The 20,118-nt window shown below is 40.6% G+C and overlaps 1 protein-coding gene across 2 annotated transcripts in view; it reads right to left on the bottom strand.

Moving 5' to 3' along the window:
• KIAA0319L (KIAA0319 like) overlaps window positions 1-20,118 on the bottom strand; it is a 72,060-nt gene that overhangs the window by 43,446 nt on the left and 8,496 nt on the right. Inside the window, exon 3 of one of the 2 annotated variants that reach the window (XM_054999254.1) lies at window positions 2,543-3,228. The exons of the other annotated variant lie outside the window; for it this stretch is intronic. Coding sequence (XP_054855229.1) covers window positions 2,543-3,228 — 686 coding nt within the window. The remainder of the gene's footprint in view (window positions 1-2,542; window positions 3,229-20,118) is intronic. 2 annotated transcript variants of the gene reach the window in all.

Genomic DNA, 20,118 nt, shown 5'->3' with positions numbered 1-20,118 from the left:
GAGGGCAAGGAATTCATGACTTATCACAATATGAAATTTGGGAAGGGAGAGCAGATCAGCGTATGGAGCTCTGGATTTGAATTGTGGGCTCAGGTCTCTCATTTGCAGATCCTGGGTGGCAGGGATGAGTAATAGACTCTGCTCATGGCTCAGGGACGTCTAGATTTAAAGTACTGAGCAACATGGATCTTTAAATTTGGACTGCGGAGTAGGGGAGACCTTTATTTAACAGCTGCTGACCAAGAAAGCTGACAGTGCTGAATTATATGGATCACTGGGCTGATTTATGTTTTATCGATATTAACAAAATTTGTAGCTTCTCAATTCAGCTTTCAAATATGTCCAGCCAGTAATGGTCAGATATATCATGAATTTAGCACCAACCCCCCAAGAATTTCTTCTTCAGCTTGAAGTGTTAGAACAAAATTTTAAGCATGTGTGATCAGTGTTCAGGAGACTAACAGTACAATCTTTAACAGAGGTACATTTTTTAAATTCAAGGAAGTACATGGGTTTAGGAATGTAAAATTCTGCACTGGAGGTATCCGAAAGCTAGCTGCTACTTACATATGCAAAAATTCTTTAAAATGGACCACTTGTTCTTGGCAGCTGTTTTTGACTGCTGCAAACATGACCAGATCGCTCAAGCAAACAACATGTTGCTTCGGGAGCAATTTATTTACTTGGGGTGGTCAACTTTCTTGTAAGCACTTTATGTAGATGATGTTTTCATCCTGCTTGAAAATTTGTCACTGGAAGTGGTTCATGAGTGTAGACAAGACTTTCTCTGATCTTGCACCTGTATCTGTTATCCTAACTTCTCCTGAAGAATTGTTTCTAAAAGACCTGCACAAAACTGAGAATTGCCTGGAAATCCAAGCAAACGTAACAGGAAAGAATCACAAAATTAGAGGCAGTCTTTCTAAGAAACTGGAAAGGGAATTGCACCCCAATCAGGAGGGCTTCATGGAGAGTCCTAGTTCCATTTTCTCTGCTCAGCAGGAACATTAGGAGAGTTATGGAATGAAGCACATGAAGTCTGAATCTGAAGGGAATTGCTATGCATCATTCAGATTAGGCAGGAATGAACCTTAGCAAAGCGACAGCAGAGAAACCTTTGTCATACTGGATCATTTTCTAGGTGTCAGCCTGTCAAGAGGGGGCCAGAGGATTCAGGTTTTGAAAAAGCATTACTACTGCTGTGAGAGCAAAAAAACAAAAACAAAAAAAACCAATGAGCATTTCCTAAATAAATCCAAGAAACCAAGGGACAGCTGAATCAGCAAAAGCAAAGTTAAACCAAAGGCAAAGTTAAGCCACGTGGTTCTTTCACACATAAACTAAGCCATTCCCAAGTTTCCGAGCAACGTTCTTTGGCTCTCGGCCATATCCTGTTCCACAAGGCTGGCAGTTCTAAGAGCACAGGTGTGGAGTGATCTGGGGACTTGCAAACTTTGCTCAGGTAAATGGAAATATCGGCTTTCAAGAACCCTTAACCTACTTAAACTCCACTCTAACTCACCCAACTAGGGGACTTCTGAGCAATGACAGAGTTCCATCATTTCAAGTTGAATGCGATACTTATGACAAGACCCTTTGATGCATGATTGCCTGCAAGTAGGCAGCACAAAGCATACCCCATGTGTGCTCTGGCTGAACATCCATAGAGTATGAAGCAGTATGCCAATCAAATGAAGACATAAGTACATAATCATGAGAGACCTTCAGAACTGCGTCATACTGGCATAATATCCTTCATTGAAGTAACTGAGAAAATGTAGCTTGTGAATGGTAACAACTTATGGTCCTATTGGCCATCAAATCTGGCACTTCCAGGATACCAAAGTCAAGCCTACTAAGCTCACATATCCAAATAAAAATGTGCCATAAATGTAAATACAGATCAAATGAAGAGGAAGTGAAACCATACTAAAACCAGAAAGTTCACATGAATGGTAGTAGGGATGACCTCTTTCTTAGCAAGCACTCCACCCTCCTTTGGTAACGAAATGTGGTTTAGCCTTGTCAGTAAATGCGGGACAGCAATTCGATGGCAATTAGGTGGTATCCAAACTGGCATCTTTTCTGCTGATAAAAGTCACACGTACCTGACCACACAGCTACATCATGCAGCCCACTAAATGTATTTTTGGAAATAAAGAGCCCATCTATGAATCTGCCCACCACATGGGAAAGCTGGAGATGCCAAAAATATCCCAGAGGGGAGCCTCCCCAAGACAAAAGCTACAAATAGAATTAGAAAGAAGGTAAATGAATCTTAACCGTAGTATTCTATCTGAGAACTGTCAGTGTGGTTTAGATGAAGAGAAAACATGACAATGGACTCGCGTCCCACCTAAACCACTGATTTACTATGGAAGTTTTAGGCATGTTTCTCTCCTGGTTTCACTACTGGACAAAGAAGACAAAATACGACCTACCCTCAGAGGCGTTATGAAAATCACAGAAATAACAAGACTGTACATTGGAATTAGTTCTACTGTTGATATTAACAAAGCTACCATTCCAGACAAACACTTACCCCCCCAGAGTTTTTCCCAACAAGATCGCTTGGGCTGTTCACATTACTTTTCACAGGAAGAGACAAGCTTTGAGATTTTGGCCCTTTTAAATCTTCACTGTTTTGCAGCAGGACCCCTTCTGGATTCACAAGGTCTCTGGGAAGGTTTGCATCTTGCCCTGAAGACTGAGGCTCTGCCAGGTCCTTACTATCTGAAGGTTGAGATGGAGCAGGGGGAGTTGCGGGATTTCCACTGCTGGAACTTGTCTCCCTCCTTAGAGAGCTACTGATGCCATCTACTTGGTGCACTCTCTGAGTCAGCTGCTGTTGAAAGGACCTCCGCATCCTTGTTTTACTTCTTCTATGTTCTTCCCTCCCATCCAACCATTTAGGAAGCTGTGTTTTCCTCTCTGCTACAGGCTGGGAGGATAATGCATGGGCAGGCTTCTTTACAAACACCAAGATGGAGTCAATAGAGTTGGTCTGTATTCCTTGACACCCCAGAGGAGTAGTGCAGTTCACCTGGATGCACATTTTGCCCATAAGCCAAAATGCATCACAGTCAGGGCTCTGACAGCAGGCTGCTTGACAAGAGTGGATGGAATGAAATCCATCCAGGAGTTGGAGATGGACGCCATCTGATGACCTCAAGTGCTGCCCCACCAGAGGCCTCCCCGGCTGGCATGCATTTCTGTTCCAGCTAGCATCTGAGCAAAGAGAAGTAAAACCATTAACAGTTTCTAAAAACACTTCGCAATTCCAATAGAACAGAGACAAGCTAAACTACGGTTCGCAAGGCAGAAAGTGCCCTCCTTCTCAGTGAGAAATGTATCTATCAATGGGATACCAAAATCTGCCACCCCAAATAGGCCATCATACCACAGAACCAGCGAGGTGAATGGGTTAGTTAGGCTCTGGGAGATCCAGGTTCAAATCCCCACACTGCCACGGACGCTTGCTGGTTGATCATGGGCCAGTCACACACACTCTCAGCCTAACCTACTGCACAGGGCTGTTGTGAGGGTAAAACGGCAAACAATGTTAAGATGCTTTGAGTGCCTATTGGGGAGAAAGGTGGGGCATAAATCAAATAAATAAACAAAAACTAGTTGAAGGTCCAGCTCTGCAACCAAATCAGCTGGGTTCCACCCCAAAAGCAAAGCCAGAGCAAGAAATTAGGAAGATGTCCCAGGGACCTCTTGTCCAATACTGAGATGGTAACGAATGCTTAACTTACATCCCCTTATCATGCCCAAAACAGAGTTGGCTGAAGAGTGGCATGGAACCACTCTCCCATCCTCTGCAGAGGTCTGAACAACAAGGACCTATTTTATCTTTGCCTAGAGATCACAAGGATGGCATTTTGTCCATTTCATATCAGGTTTACAGATCTTAAATCTGGGGAGCATACAACACTAACAGAAGCCAGCGGAGCAATTCAGTTCTGGTTCCCTTTCTCTATGTGGAAATCATGCCAATGCCACTCACATGAGAGGCTGTTAAGAAACCAAGTAAAAGGAAGCCACAGTTCATTATTATTCAACTGCATGGTTTGCCAAGCTGACCCATTCCAAGACCTTTAAGGAGAAATTTAGCACACTGGGGTGTAAATATTTCAGAAGATGAATATGGAGACTTTGGTTCCTAGAGGTGAGGGGAGCTCCCTCTTTTCTGTTGCAGATGTGAACATGCCTGTGATCCACCTTTACTAAACAATAATAAGCAGATGGAATACAATTTACCCAGGAGGGTTTGTGTATTGGGTTTGGAATATGATCTGGGAAACCCAGGTGCAATCCCTACCCTCCAATGGAAGCTTGCAGGGTAAACTTGGGCCAGTCAAACTCTGTCTCAGCTTAACCAATCTCACAGGGTTGTTGGGAGAATAAATGGAGGACAGAAGAATATGTTGTACATTATGTTGGGAACTCATAAGGTGAGGAAAGCAGGGTACAAATATCTAAATAAATATATATAAATACTTTTGAATGCTGTTGGCCACTTCAGGACCCCCATTTTGATTCAAAAGCAGGATAAAAAAATAAACAAAACAAAGAGTGGTGTTCTGAAATGCTAATCCATTGAATCAGAAAGTCTGTTAACAAATCTTCAAAGCTTCAAATTTCTTTTGCACAATCTACTAAAGGTACAAGCAAAGAAGTGCTAGCAACTGGCCCATTCACACACAACCATTTACACAGTCCTCTCTTATTACTGTGCTGTTTTGATTTGGGAGCCCTGCTTTTTCCTGTAATCAGCAAAATGTATTTAACACAGAGTTGAACTGTTTAATTCGGAAGCAGGGAATAGTGAGAAATTGACCAGAAACCTGGTTTAAAAAATGGTTTCTTTAACCATTTAGTTGGTAAGCAGCTAAAATAATAATTTTACTCACAGAAAAACTGCCTCAAGGAAAACAAATCTGCCAAGCCTGTCTTTGTCAGGAGATCTCTACCACTGAAGCAGATTTTCCACTGAAGCCCCATTTTCTTATTCTATTGTCCAACAGTGTTCTCCCTCTCCACCCCAACCTGGTCAGTTTCCATTCAAGCACTACTAGGGTACAGTGCTACTGAGGGTTTGTATACAACATATGACTGACACATGTCAGGTCATGGATGCGCAACAGATATACGTGAAGGGGGCTCTCCTTAAATAGTGCTTGCTTACTCAGCTTTGTGAGGAAGCGCTGTGAGGGGAGAGAATGATCTTCTAGATTCCCCCCTCCTCACTTTAGCCAATGAAAATGGCAACAGGGGGACTTTTCACCTCTTATCTCTGGTTCCATGTGTCCTTCATAGGGCACGTGGAGCTAGAAGAAATGGGAAAAAGCCCCCCCCCCCGCCCAATTTGTACAGGTGAAAGCAGGGCTGGGGGGAAACAGGAAGCTCTTTCTCTGCTGGGCAAATAGGTGCTGTTTAAGGTAAATTCCCTCAATATATGCCTGACTGTGAGTTTGGTCACACACCCATGGTCTAACACAGGGGTGGGCAATTGTTTTGGCTTGGGGGCCACTTTGTGGGAGCGGAGGTTAGCGGAGGGCCGCACCTTTTTAAATGATTGCATTCATTAGTTAACTTTGCATTTCAGAAAAGGTATAAATTGTATCATAAAAATCAATAAATATAAATTAAATAAAATAGTGGTAGTTTTATTCAATTTATTTATTGTGCTAATTTCATATCATCTATAACTCGGTTCAAGGTGGATTTTTCTTACTGTCTTGGCGGGCCACAAAAAACTCTGTAGTGGGCCGCATGTGGCCCACGGGCCGCAATTTGCCCACCCCTGGTCTAACACATGTTGGGCATATCTATCTATTTTATTTATGTCATTTATAGACCGCCTTTCTCACTGAGACTCAAGGTGGATCACACAGTATGAGATTAGTACAATCAGTATCAAGTACATTTCAATACAATATCAAGGCCATTTCCATAAACAATGGCATAGAGTAAATAGATACAAGTTTAAAAGACATAGTATTAGCAAGAATCCAATACAGAGTAGAAAAAATACTGAAGCAGAACATAAACAATTCTAGGACTAACATTAGACAATATGGAGCACTGGTGGTACATAGGATATTTAAAGCAGCAGATAATATGTAGGCAATATAGCGATGAAGTCTATGGTTCTTAACTCATTAGTGACGCATCTGAGACCCTATCCTTATAATACAGCCCTCCCATTTGAGTAAAAAGCCTTTTTGAATAGTTCGGTTGTGCATCGTTTATGAGCCCTAAGAGGAGCTTGTACAAGAGCGGAGTTGCTAAGACTTGGAACTCCTTATGTAAATTATTTAAAATAAGAAACTTAAGCTCAGCCATTTGATGTATAAGATGATCCAAACTTGTACAAACCAAGCAGAAAAGAACAACAAAAAAGAGTGATATATTACAACATAACGTGCCTTAATGGTTTTTGTTTTCTATATAGTTGAACAACAAAAAACCTCAATGTTTTTAGCAACTGTATATTTGGAAAAGGACAGAGAACGGGGACACCTGGATCAAGATGGTGAGCAGAGTGATGGAGACCAAGTTTGATAGTCTAGAGGAGAGATTCCTGGAAGGGGCCTAAAAGATAAAATCAGCCTTTTCTGGATCAGTTGATCGTTACACAAGTTAAATACCAGGAAAACTTTTAAGAAACTGAGACATATGGAACAACAATTTCTAAAGGTTTTATCCCCACAAAGGCACTGGTCCCCTTAACAGGACAGCAACTTCCTTTAGGAAAAGTCATGCTTTCCATTAATTGATTTTACAGCTTTCCCACAGTGTGTCAAGTTCACAGTAGGCCCCTGAAGGAGAGGGATATAGCCACCACTGCACTCTGGCCAAGGAGGGAGCTACAAGTTAACCAGTTAAAGCACCAAAGAAACTTCCTGTACATGTCAGACCAGAGTCGGGCCACGTGATGTGCTTCCAGCGCAGCCTTGCTCTTTGGCTCAGATCTTAAAGGGGCTTGATAAGAGCTGGGGAGGGCGCAATCCCACTCACAGCGAACTACCATAAAAAGCTTAGGTCTGCAACAACTGCGGTTTGGGACTGAGGGAACACCATGGTTTCTATCTGAGGATAACAGCTCCAAGATGATCTCCAACTAGAATGCATGTTAGAAACTGTGTTTTCTACTACAGCTACCACTCACCGTAAAGTCTGCTAGAGCAATCACAAGATCTCCCACTCTTTTAGATCAAACCTCTCTGTTTGTTGGTCAGACAGGCAAGGGGGGGAGATGACATAAAACCACAAGGCACCTGCCCTGCAAGAGTGCCAATCAAATTTCAGCCTGAAGCATTTTTAATGGCTAACTTTTAAAGAGAAGGTTTTTTAATAGAAACAGCACAGAGCAAAAACATCTATAACCTGCTTGTAACACTACCATCTGTTCAGGCACAAAGAGCTTGTAACTACACAAGAGTGATTACAAAACTACAGACGTTACTCTTTTCTCCCTTGATATCAGAGTACATTACTGGCTCAGATTCAACCCTAACTTTTAGTCACACAAATGTGCAAATGCATGCCCCCTCCCCCAAGAGATTTTGTTAAATGAAGACCTTCTTCATTGCACTCCAAGAACCTGAACTACCCTTTCAAAGCCAAAGTTAAGTGACCAGACTTCATAGATCAGAACCCATAAGCACATGAAAACTGCTTTCTGGAATGCACGGGGGAGGGTATTGTTACCAAGTTCCCATTCCAGTGGCATCCCCTTATGTCTCACTGAACATCATTTGAGAATCCTTTATCTCCATACAAACCTGTGAGAAGATCCCAGAAAATTTACATTTATTTGTTTACTTCACTTACATCTCACTTTTCCCCCCAGTGGGGACCCCAAAGCAGCTCTCAACATCATTCTCTCCTCTATTTTCTCTTCACAGCAACTCTGTAAGGTTTTGTTAGGCTGAGAGACGGGCACAGGATCACCTAGCAAGCTTCCGTGGCAAAGTGGCAATTCAAACCCAGTTGTTCCAGACCCTAGTCTGACGTTCTAACCGCCTCACCACACTGGCTCTATTGCACAATTTAGTAAGTATGGCACTCCATGTTAAAGACTAAAACTGGAAAATACATACAAGAACAAGCTGTGCTAGGCAAGAATGATGATGACTTCTACAAAGAGAAACTGGAGGGTGTCGATAAGCATATATGTAAGGGTAGTCGGGTTAAATATTATATAAGTGGGCGATCAAAGATGACTTGGCAAAACGGGTTCTCTTAAGGAACAGTAAGTAAAAGAAATGAACAGGAACAAACTCAGCCTTACTGCTCACTTTTATACAGCTTACTGAAAAATGGACTGCAAATCAGCTTTCCTCTAATTTCTGGAAGTGAACGAGCAACAACAAAGGAAATTTGTCTCAAGCTTTCCTGGTGTGCAAATTCTCCAAGGGAAGCTAGTTGACATTCGGTCTGTTCCAGAAAAGCAACATTAGAATAAGAACAACAAATTGCTTTATGAAAGACAGCGCAAATTTTCCCACTGAAAGTCTTACTGAATGAATTTAGAACTACCCTGGGTTTTTTTTGTTCAGTTTTTTTAAAAACTTGCTTAGAACAGAATAGCTATAACTGCCAAGTTTAGAGCGAGGATAAAAATAAGCAGAAGAAATGTGGAATCAGTTGAATAACAAGAGAGAAAGCACCCCCTGGTATTCTAGAACCAAAGTTTTACTGTCTAAGTTCTACAGCTGGTACTATTTATTCTGTAAAAAAAAATCTAATTCTGAAATTTGCAGAAACCTTTTAAAAAGCAAAATAGCCCTGGAAAGCACATCACCCAATTGCCTGGGCCAGCAGGTTTCATTTTAACACAATTTACCACAACCATATTTCCCCTCAATAACTGCCACCATCAAATGTTTAGGGCTCCAACCCTCACCCCCCATTTGGAAACTGGTGAACCTCTGACCATGCAGAGTGTTAGCAAACGGATGAGTGGTTAGGACACCTTTTGACACAGCTTTGTTCTTAACCCAAAAAAAAAAAAGATTTTTATTGTGCTACATTAGAATATAAAATATAGAGAGCACACAGTATACAGGGAGGTATATCAAACCTAAGGCTAACAGCTAAATATGAAAGGGAAAAAATTACTAATGTCTAGCTGAGCTCATCAAATCTCCCCCCCCCCCCCAATATAGGTTTCACACACATTCAAATTAGGCCGCAACCTAAGGATGTGCTTGTTTCCATTCGGAGTGGGAGGAAGATCACGTCCTCAAGACTTTTGTTTTTTAAACACAGAGTAGGAAAAGGAGACAGATGTTAAAACATCTGTTTTCCAGATAAGCTGTATGTGCCTTCTGATGTTTGCTTTCTTTTTACTGATTGCAGTCAGCGCACCATCTTAACAGGTACAGCACCTAAGGCTCAGTTCTGATAACAGGCTGAAGTCTATGCCTGACACAAATCTCAGGCAACTGAAAACATGCATCTTAAGGCTTCCTTCCATTGCGGTGCCCACATTCACACACTGCAACAAGCTGGAGTTTAACTGAAGATTTCACCCTTTGGTTTTGGGGAGGAATACATTAGCCCAACAATAAACCAGGTTCATTCGCATCTCTCTCACACATACACAGAACCCTGATTTGTTTGTGACATCTGAATGAAGCCTAAAAGTATAAACTGGGACATTCCTGGTTCCCACCAGCCAACTTACTAGTAGCCTTAAAGGAAAGCTCTATTGGTCAAATTCAGCCCCGATTTTGAACACAGGGAGAATAATACAGAGAATACCTTACAGAATTACTTTAAGAATTTTTGAGAAAATCTAGGTGAAGAGCTTCGAAGACTCTGATGTAGTGGTGAGAGTGTCAAACTAGGATCTGGGACAGCCAGGTTCAAATCCCAATTTTGCCATGGGAGCTTACTGGGACACTGTGGGCCAATCATACACACTCAGCCTAACCTACCTCAAAAGGTTGTTGTGAGGATAAAATGGAAGAGAGGAGAAGAACGCAAGCTGCTTTGGGTCACCACTGGGGAGAAAGGCAGGCCATAAATGAGGTAAATAAATATATTTCTGCATTAAGAAGGAAATCTTCCTACAGAAGAGTGCTGTGTAACACACAATGCTTGCTGCTACTGATCCCATTGGTTCACTGAGCACTTGGCATCTTTGTGGACATTTGTAGAACTGAATCCCAAGGGTGGGACCATGTTTGAGGCAAGAGACAGGCGTTTATGTTCCACACTGCAGTCGCACATTCCACATCACTCCACATTGGGGCCCAGCTGCTCTTTGGTTTGCTAGGAAGGGACTGAACAGTACATGTATTTCCAGCACTGGCTATGAATATTTAGAGAAAAGGCAGGTGCCACTATAATTATGACATGTCAGTCAAATCTAAAGTTTCCATGATAGTTCCAATGTGCTATGGAAAAAGTACTGGCAGCTTTTAAGAAAAAAAATTAAAATGGTGTTTTGATGGCTCTTATGAAGTGTGGATTTAACAGCTTACGCTCCCCCCGTCCAGGTTCACCTAAAAGGCGACAATAAACAGGCTTTTCAAATGAAAAGGAGCCCAGAGCCAATTTTCAGGGGTTTATTTCATCAGAACTTAAGAGCACCCAGACAGGTCCTCCAGCAGATGTATTTAAAAAACCCATCAAATTTAATTGGAAGCAAAGCACAGTTTAGAACTGTACCGAATTTGGTATTGGTCATTTAAGCGGATAAATTTTCTGGGCATCATAAAAACATGGCATAATTAAACAGGTGACAAAATGTTCTTGCCAATTTTGAGAATGAGGAGGCGGTAGATTCTGATTCTTGAAAACTATCTGGCAAAGTAAAGCATTCTTAATAATGTTTTTGTTGTTTTTTTGCCTTGCCAGGTGGCTTCCATCAAACATTTAAAACATCATGTACGTTTTACTTATTTGCATCCTTTCCTAGCTCACAGTCAGTTAAAATATGCTTAACCTCAGTTACTAAATTCCAGCCTAAATAAAAATCTTGCAGTCTTTCCTGAAGTTGATTGGGCTTTGGTGAACCTCCAAGAGAAAAGAACTCAATCTTTATGGAGCAAACATGCAGTTTTTCTCTAGGAGGAGCAGGGGCTTTGGTGGAAGAGTCAAAGTTTTATCAGAGAGAACCAAGTGCCACGGACTCTTAGGTCTGAACTGGTATTCTCATGGTCTATGGCTGAGGCTTATTCTGGTGAACCAAGACCAAGTAAGTGTTCATGTCTCAGATCCTTCTTCAGCCACAGAAAAGACATGCTCATAGATCCAAAGGAGTTAGCCGTGTTAGTCTATAGTTGCAAAACAGTAGAGTCCAGTAGCACCTTTAAGACTAACCAACTTTATTGAGGCATCAGCTTTTGAGAACCACAGCTCTCTTTGTCAGATACATGTTGGTTATGAAGAAACTGGCCAGAGATATATAGGTGGTGAGGGGAGAGGGTGCAGGGACTGAACGTCATATAGATGCAAATCAGTTACAAAAGAAGAGACATGCAACATCATCCTGTTTCAGATTTCTGCAATCCAAACCTCTACTGCATTGTTTATTAGATGTCCCATTCCTGTTGGTCTAAATGGTCTTGGGTTTGTAATCTGCCTTGAATCTCAGTGACAAAGGTGGGCTATAAATGATGCAAGTAAATACCAGAAAGCAATGTAATGGCTCTGGAGCAGCAAGACATACTATTAGTTCTGGGAAACTGGCTTGGTGACCCATCTGATGAACACAGCAGTATCATCTGCCTGTTGCACTTCGGGCTCCAGTTTCAGCAAGGGTACCAAAAAAATCAGAGTCATACTTTCAAGCCAGGGATTTGTGTACTGCTGGTCCACAGCCTGCAGTGTTGCCTTTATACCAATGAATGCAGGGATTAAATGGTCAATGCTAGCATGACACAGCTGCTAAAGTATTTTGGTTTGGATGCAAGAAACCAAAATTAAAAATGTAGCTCATCTATGAAGAGGACCTGGTAGCCTTGGGCTGGCTATACGTTACACTCCCAATTCAAGAGGCCTGCTAGCTGAGGACACTAAAGGCCGCCCATCGGCAGGCAGAGAACAGAAGGGGGTCAGATATTACACACACACACAATGGAAAAGAGCCACCAGCTGCCTCTTTCGGATGCTCTCTGTCTTACGTATTGCTTTACTAAGGGAAATAGGCCTAAGGGCAGATAAGCAAACTGGGACTGAGAAGAGCAGCCAGCAGCTCCTGCTGCACTGTGGGCTTGATGCTGTGCAGCTTTGGCCTGACTTTAAGATGGTAGCAGGGCAAAAGCATTCACCCCTGGGGCTTTGCACTCATACGCTCGGAGGCTTGGCACAGGTAACAGCAGCCCAGATAAACTGAGACTGCCATGCAAGTGCAAAGTTTGACGTTTTTTCCTCAGACAGAGCCACATTTATAATTCAAAAATCAAGTCTCTTTTTTGCCTGCTAGAGGGGGAGCCCTGTCAGATCTGCCTGGAGGCACAGGTCTCAGGTGGAGATGCAATGCATAACCAGGGCTCTTGGGTCTGCTTCACATACTCAGGAGAATGAGCTTGTAGAATGGGATGCACAGCTTCAGACTGCAGGTGGAAGATACATTTTGGAATGTTAGCAGACTCTCTGAAAATAGAAACCCACAGTAAAAAACAGGGGATAGAACTTCCCTCTCGTGAGCTAATTTTCCATTTGTATGGGTAATAATTCCAGAGGGGGTGGGTGGGCTGTGTTAGTCTTTTGCAGCAAAATAATCAGGAGTCTAGTAGCTCCTCGAATACCAACAAGATTTTGTTCCAGCATATGCCTTTATGATGTTAGTTTTTAAGGAGCTACTGGACTCCTCTGGATCATTTCTATATAATGGCTACACCATGCTGTTAAGGTTCTAACTAATACTGTTCACCTACTACGGTTCTAAGATTTCATCTAACTAAAGAAACCCAAGTTTTTTATAGCAAGAGGGGAAGAAGACATTGGGTTAAATCTCTTGATGAATTCCAATTATGATTAAGTGCCTTAAATCAAAATTAATCAATCAGGAGTTTCAAGTAGGTATTTCCCTTAGAAATTCATTTGCTGGTGATTAGCGGTTCCCAAAATGTTCAAATGCTCTCCCCTCTGGTTTCTGAATATTGCCTGTGTCTATTCTTTTACGTAGGAACCAACCTATTCACCCTATGCAGAGAATAGCTTTGTTGATGCAAGATGGCATGGAGCTTTTTATATGACAGGACATTAAAAATTAGAATCCACTATCTATAATATGAAGCAGTGCTGTTCATTGGACTTTCCCAGAGCTGTATCACCTCATTGTCCTGCATCTTAACCTCACAGATGTACTATAGCTCTGAGCTTCTGAAAGGAAGGGCAAGGTACAAATTAAAAAGTGCCTGCACCCTAGTGATTCCTGGAAGACCATTAAAAGGTCTGCACAGGGCATTTCCTTTCTGGATTTCCTGAGAAAGCTGAAGAATACAGTCAAAAAAAGCAGACCATTCACTAGTCAAATAACATCAGCTGAGCACTTTCCCAACCCTACAGTGAACTGTTTATTTTGTTATCCAAACACAGGCACCAAGAAACAATGGCACTTGCATCCTTCAAGTCATTTCTGTAAGTACTGTAGTCATATGACAGCTTGTTAATTCTGGAACAACTGAGCAGGAAGTAAGCCGTCTCCATTAAGAGCCATGTTACACAACTCATGCACACTTTCTACCCACAGGGGAAAAAAATTCAATGTAATCTGAGTATTTGAGATGCAGCAGCTCTAAAGAGAGTCCTTAAAGTTGTATCTGAAAGGAGATGTGCTTTCAGTGCTGAGAACTGATTTTGCAAAAGGTGCATCATGTGTGGTTAAGCTTAGGCGATTAGGTGCGAGAGACGAGGGACAGACAGGAAAAGTGAGTTTAAAAGGAGAAACATTTTCGACCAAGAGAATGAATAAGCATTAGAACAAGTGTCAGGGACTGGGTTAGTGAAAGGAAACAAAAGAAGAAAATGACCGGATCAGGCTAGTTTGCAGCTGGACTTGGACGTATTGTGAGAGAAACAATTTCTGCCACACGTTTTGTAGTTTTCTTACATACAGGGATCAACAACATACAAGCCACACATGACCACTGGTAGTAAGTGCTGCAAAAGATCTCTACTCTATCTATAACCCTGGAGCACCACACACTGCCATTCAGAGACAAAACTGACCTTGATAGACTGAGGATCTTCCTCAGTATACGGCAGCTTCATGAAAATATTTCTGTGCAGAGCATGAGAACTGGTTAACCGCCCCACCCCCCATCCTTCATGACTAAAACACACTTTTTAAAATTTATATTTAGTTACTACACAGTCTTATTCATTACAGTGAAAAAACATGAAAGATTTGGAAGTAAGGAGACAGCTGAAAAGAAGGCCAGGTTCATTCTGCAGCCCATGTCCCACATTTCCAAGCGTATGCGTCAAAATCTTTTCAGGATATATATTCGTTACATTGAGGGTAACAACTTCCAAAGCAAAACAGAAAGATTAAATAAAAGGTATGTTTGCAATGGTAAACAGTAGAGCATTCAGACGGCCTTTTATCACACAGTCATTCAATTCAAGATAATAAAAACATCAGGGTATATACAACAAGGTGCTCTCAATCAGTTGCAAGCTCAAATAGATTAGCAGTTAAAAGCACAAGCTATAAGCCTAAACATCCCCACTTCAAGCATCACCCAGCCCACCACATCTGTAATAAGTGAATTGTAGTGCTGGGCCTATTTTACAGGGTTATTTCCTGAATGACTAACATGCAAAAAGCACTTTAAACACTTAAATATTTATGTAACCCTTTCTTAACAATGTAGGGTGAATTTTTTTCAAAGGCTTTTTTTCTGCCAAAATTTTTTTCCCTTTCTAAAGTCTTATAAAGTTCACAACAATGAATGGGTGCCATTGCCAATACCATTTTAAGCAAGCTTGGTAGTTTCAAACTTAGAATTAATGTTTTTCAGGTGATTATTCCTAGAGATTGTGAAAGACCTTACATGAATGTTTTATTGATTTGTAAACAGGGTGGGTGGGAGATACAACCACAAAGACAATGATCCATTTTTTTAAAAAAAAACATGAATGCACCTGATTGGCTGGTACAGGTCAAATCAAAACCAGATCTAAAATTCTTACTTATGTTGTCTCCTCACACATGGTGGAAGTGATATTATTATCACCATTATGATATGGAAATAACTAATGCTTCAGAGTGATGCTACAGAGAACAACACTGAAACTGAAGTACCCGTTTCCTCCAAAGAACACAGTTACATTCTGATAAAATACATGAGCGGACAATGATATCCAAAGCATATCAAGCATAGTTCTTTGCATGTGCTAAGATTCCAGGGCAATCCTAAGCGGAATTATATCCTTCTAAGTCCTTTTCAATCAATGGACTTAAGGGTATTATGTTAACTCTGCTTTGGATTACATGGTTAGTGTGTTAGCAGTTTTCAGTGCCTTTGGCTTGTTCCTTAAATTTATACAATTTAAGAGAACTACATGCTGGACTGTATTTGAATGTTTACAAGTATTATTCCAATAAAAACAAATTTCTGCATAAACTTCTGAATTAGTATGAGCATTTAAACACTGATTTTTTTTCTTAAACATGTCAGTGCAAGTATTTATTACTATTGAGATATAAAATTAACATGGGGTATTTTGAAATCATTGCTTTTAATCATTGCTTATAAGTAAATATGTAAAATCACATCATGCTCTGTTTTGAGCACTAGAAAATTTTCTGATTCATACACTTCTCAAAAACTCACACTGCTGCAATCTACCCCGTCCAAGGCATTGCTGTGTGTATTCTATTAAATGCCAGCAACTCCAAATTGGACATGAGTTATGGGCCTCTGGTCTATGATGCATTCCCAGAGCAGTGCTGAATCAGCTGTCCATCCCAGATTTCATATTGCATGACAGCCTTATGCAAACTCTAGTTCCCAATAATATTGGTTACGCGCAAAGGAAATACAGCCAAGTGTCAAGTCACATGCCTCTCTCTCTCTCAAACTGTGTGGTGGCCAGTTGTGGAGCTGAGAGAGAAAAAGGAGGAAAAAAGCCTATTTAATACCAGCCATTTGCTACTTCATTGTTGTTCCAAAACAATGCAAGCTTTTAAAACTTCAGCACTGTAAGAGCTAGACAATATCTTCTTGTCCACATACTAGGAGTGAATAGAAAGCTTCTGTGGGCAAGTAAGAATTTCTTTAGAACATTAATATTCAAACGGAGGAGGGGTAGTAGATAAGGAGAGATTGTGCTGGTCTACTTTGGAATGAATCTTTCAAACAAAGAGCAATTTTACAAGTTCTAAATACTGCCAAAATCCTCCATACAGGAAATCTTTGGAACTAATTTAGTTAATGTATACAAAACAGGAACACTGCAATCTCAAATTTATTGGGCAAAATATACATTCTTAAATGTATATTTAAGATGGGGAAATACCTGAAAGAGTAGCTAAGTTTCTCTACAGTGCCATGGCTATACGCCCTGACAAGTAATATTCTGTACTGGTTTTGCTGCCCTGTTGCCCTGCTCCTATCTGTATTTTAATCTCATTTTGTATGGAGTCTCTGTATTTAAAATTTTATATTTTATATATGCCTATAAAGGCTTGCTTGATAGAAAACAATGACATTAAAACAGTGTGGTGTAATTGTTGAAGTACTGGATCAGGAGACCAAGTTCAAATCTCAGCTCTGCTGTGCAACTTGCTGGGCAACTGTGTGACTCTCTTGGCCTAAACCACCTTGCAGGATTGTTATGAGGATATAATGGAGATAGAAGAGCATGTATGCCACGCTGAACTCCTTGGGGAAAGACTGGAATAAAACAACTTAAGGACATGATTATGCCAACAACTTCCACAATGTAGATTGGAGGGGTCAGGATGGAGAGAAAGAACGTGTGCTTGCGAGCTAACCCCCCCCCCCCATTTTTTTAGCACAAATACAAACATAGCTATATTCCATCTACTCTGTCTCATGCCTGTCTTTAGAGCCCTTCTGAAATGTAGCTAAGGTTAAAGAGAAAACAAAACAAGGCAGTGGCTTTTGAAACACAACTCTGGGAAGAACAAATCAGGAAACTAATCTCAGAAAAGCAAAACAAGCCAGCAGATTAACCCTGCTTTCACAGTGACTGTACTCTACAACCCAACCCACTCTCTGCCCCCGCCCCAGCATAAATCCAGGGTCTTAAATCAACTGTCTACGCGTGCAAGCCAAAATGGGGATTAATGATTCACTTACCACACATCATCTTAATCAAATTTCCCACTTGCCAAACATCAGACAAACAGGACAATTATGAAGACAACAGTAATAGCTGGGGTGGGAGAGTCTTCACTAACTGCTACCCTACTGAGTTCAAATGCAGCTGTTCTAATATAAGTCACCAGGAAACTATCCCTTACGAAGGCTATTCCTTACAAAAACCTTAATAGTCTGCCAAATGGAAGTTTTATTTTACAAAGTACATTTTACAGTAGCCAGCAGAGGGAAGGAGTTGGGTATTAACTGAGAAAACTTGGGGGGGGGGGATTAGAGACATGGAGCAGTAATTTTTCTGTAAAAATTTCCATTGATCTATTTTTCTGTGGAAATTTTTCTGTTTTAAAAGATTCTTTGTTAAATAAAATAAGTAACAATGAATGAACAATGGATTCGATACCTAACACATTATCAGGGAAGCATGGAAGTTTCAAACTTTGAATTAATGTTTTTCAGGTGATTATCCCTAGGAATTGTGAAATTTATATATGTACATTTCATTGATTTGTAAACTGGGGAGGGAGAATAAAGCCACAGAAGTGTACAATAATCCAATTAAAAAAAATCAAACTATGAATTCACTTGACTGGTTTCAATTTGACCTGAGTAGCCAAAGCTAATATTATTTATGCCTCTCCACTCACATAGTGGAAGGGATAATGTAATCTCCAATCTAATCTGGAACCAACAAGTAACTTAAGTGATGAGGTGTCCCCATGATCTCTGTAGGAGAGTTAAATTCTGTTGAATTAGATGAGCTAGTAATCACATCCACATCGTCTCATGCACAGTTGTTTGGGTGCGCTAAAATTAGCATGTCAATTGTTTTCAGTGGCTTTGGGTTTTTTTCTTAAATACAGTGTATAAGGTAAGTACACAATGTATGTCTTTAAATGTTATTCTAATAAAAACAATTCCCATATAAAGCTTGACATTTGATTGATTGTAACATTTAAACTACACAACTTTTTTTCCCCAAGCCAAACATTTCAGTTCAGGTATTTGTTGCTATTGAGAGATAAAAATTAACAGGAGGTACTTTTTAAATTCTGTTTACCAAATACTTTGCTTTATTTAGGCATCAGAAAAACTTCCATTTTTCATTTCCACCAGAAAAACTGAATGACTGTTGAAAACTGGCAAACCAAACATACTGAAAGAAGAACTATTTGATGAAATGAGGTTTCTAATGCTACTTTCTACACTGTGCTGTGCATACCCAAAGTTCAAAATTCACACAGACTATATCAAAGATAAACAGCACAGACATGTGACTTCACCACTTTTCCTTTCCAAGGGAATGCAAGCAGTAGCAGGGAAAGATCAATATCACTAAGGGTGAAATAGCAAATAATACAAACATGCAATCTTCATATTTGGAAACATCCTTATATTGTTGTATTTGAATATGTATACCCAAAAGAGATATGAGAAACAGAAGCACTCATTCAGAGTTTTGCTTTTTCAAAAAGTGGAAAAGCTGTAGTCTGAAAGACCTAGGCCCAAAGACAGTCAAAAGTGGACACTTTCACAAGGACAAACATTGGGCAACACAGCATCCTTTACCTTTGATTAGTCTGCATTCTTAGCATGGAAAATGTACATGGGCTGAAAAATATCCAAAAAATGACAGGAATGGCAGCCAAGACGACGGCATATTCTGTTTCTGATCTTTTGTTCTGATAAAATGTTATTTTGTGTTAAATAAAATAAAAAATATGCAAAAAAATTCTAAATAATCTTTTGCCTGAACATAAAAAGGCAAAAATGCTAATCTGCCACCAGACTGACAAAATCAGATTGCAAATGTCACTTCAATTTGCATCAGATCTACAGTATAACCAGTATGATTTATACCCCACTTTTCTCCTCATTGGAAAACAAAAGTACTTCACAATGTTCTCACTTTCTCCATTCTATTCTCACAACAATCTTGTGAGATAGGTTAGGCTGAGTGTGTGTGACTGACTCAACGTCAAGCTTCCATGACAGAGTGGCACTGAAACCTGAATCTCACATATCCTAGTCTGACACTCTGACCACTATACCACGCTGGCCCTTTGTCTGTAGTAGAGATGGGCACAAACCAGGAAAAAAACGAACCATGCAGTTCGTGGTTCGTCTCATTTCATGAACCACAAACTTTCACGAACTTGCCCCAGTTCACGAACCGGTTCGTTTGGTTCCTGAAAACGTCACATCCAGGTCAGCAAATTGTCACTTCTGGGTCAGCAGAAGGTCACTTCCAGGCCAGCAGAAGGCCATTTCCAGGTCTGCAGGAAGTCCATCCCCTGTTGCCTAGGAAACTGATTGATCGGTGCCAAGCTGTCTGCAATGATGAACCAAAAAACGAACCAAACAAACCAGCCTAAAGTTCATGGCGTTTTGTCAGAAATGGGCTCTGACGGACCACTGGTTCACGAACCACAAACTGGCCTGGTTCATCACAAACTTTGGTTCGTAGTTCGGTTCGTGCCCATCTCTAGTCTTTAGATATGTTTATTTCTAATTTGGAGTCAGCTTAAAAAAAATTATCTTTATAAAAGATGCCATGTGAATTGGGTATGTTCAAGTGTACAGTTCATATTTTGTTGGTGTTTGTATGGCTTATGGCTTCGGCCGGAAAAGCAATAAACATATTATTATTATTATAAAAGATGCCATCAACTAAAAATGTTTTGCATGTTTGCAACCACTATTCTGGGCAGATACATCTGAAGTGATTGCAACATCCAAGATGACCATGGTGCTAATCTTGATGGAAACTCATTCACCCTTTTTGAGAGTTTTGAGAGTT

The sequence above is a fragment of the Eublepharis macularius genome, chromosome 15 (assembly GCF_028583425.1).
Source record: "Eublepharis macularius isolate TG4126 chromosome 15, MPM_Emac_v1.0, whole genome shotgun sequence".
NCBI classification, from domain to species: Eukaryota; Metazoa; Chordata; class Lepidosauria; order Squamata; family Eublepharidae; genus Eublepharis; species Eublepharis macularius.
This window is presented reverse-complemented; position numbering and strand designations above follow the sequence as displayed.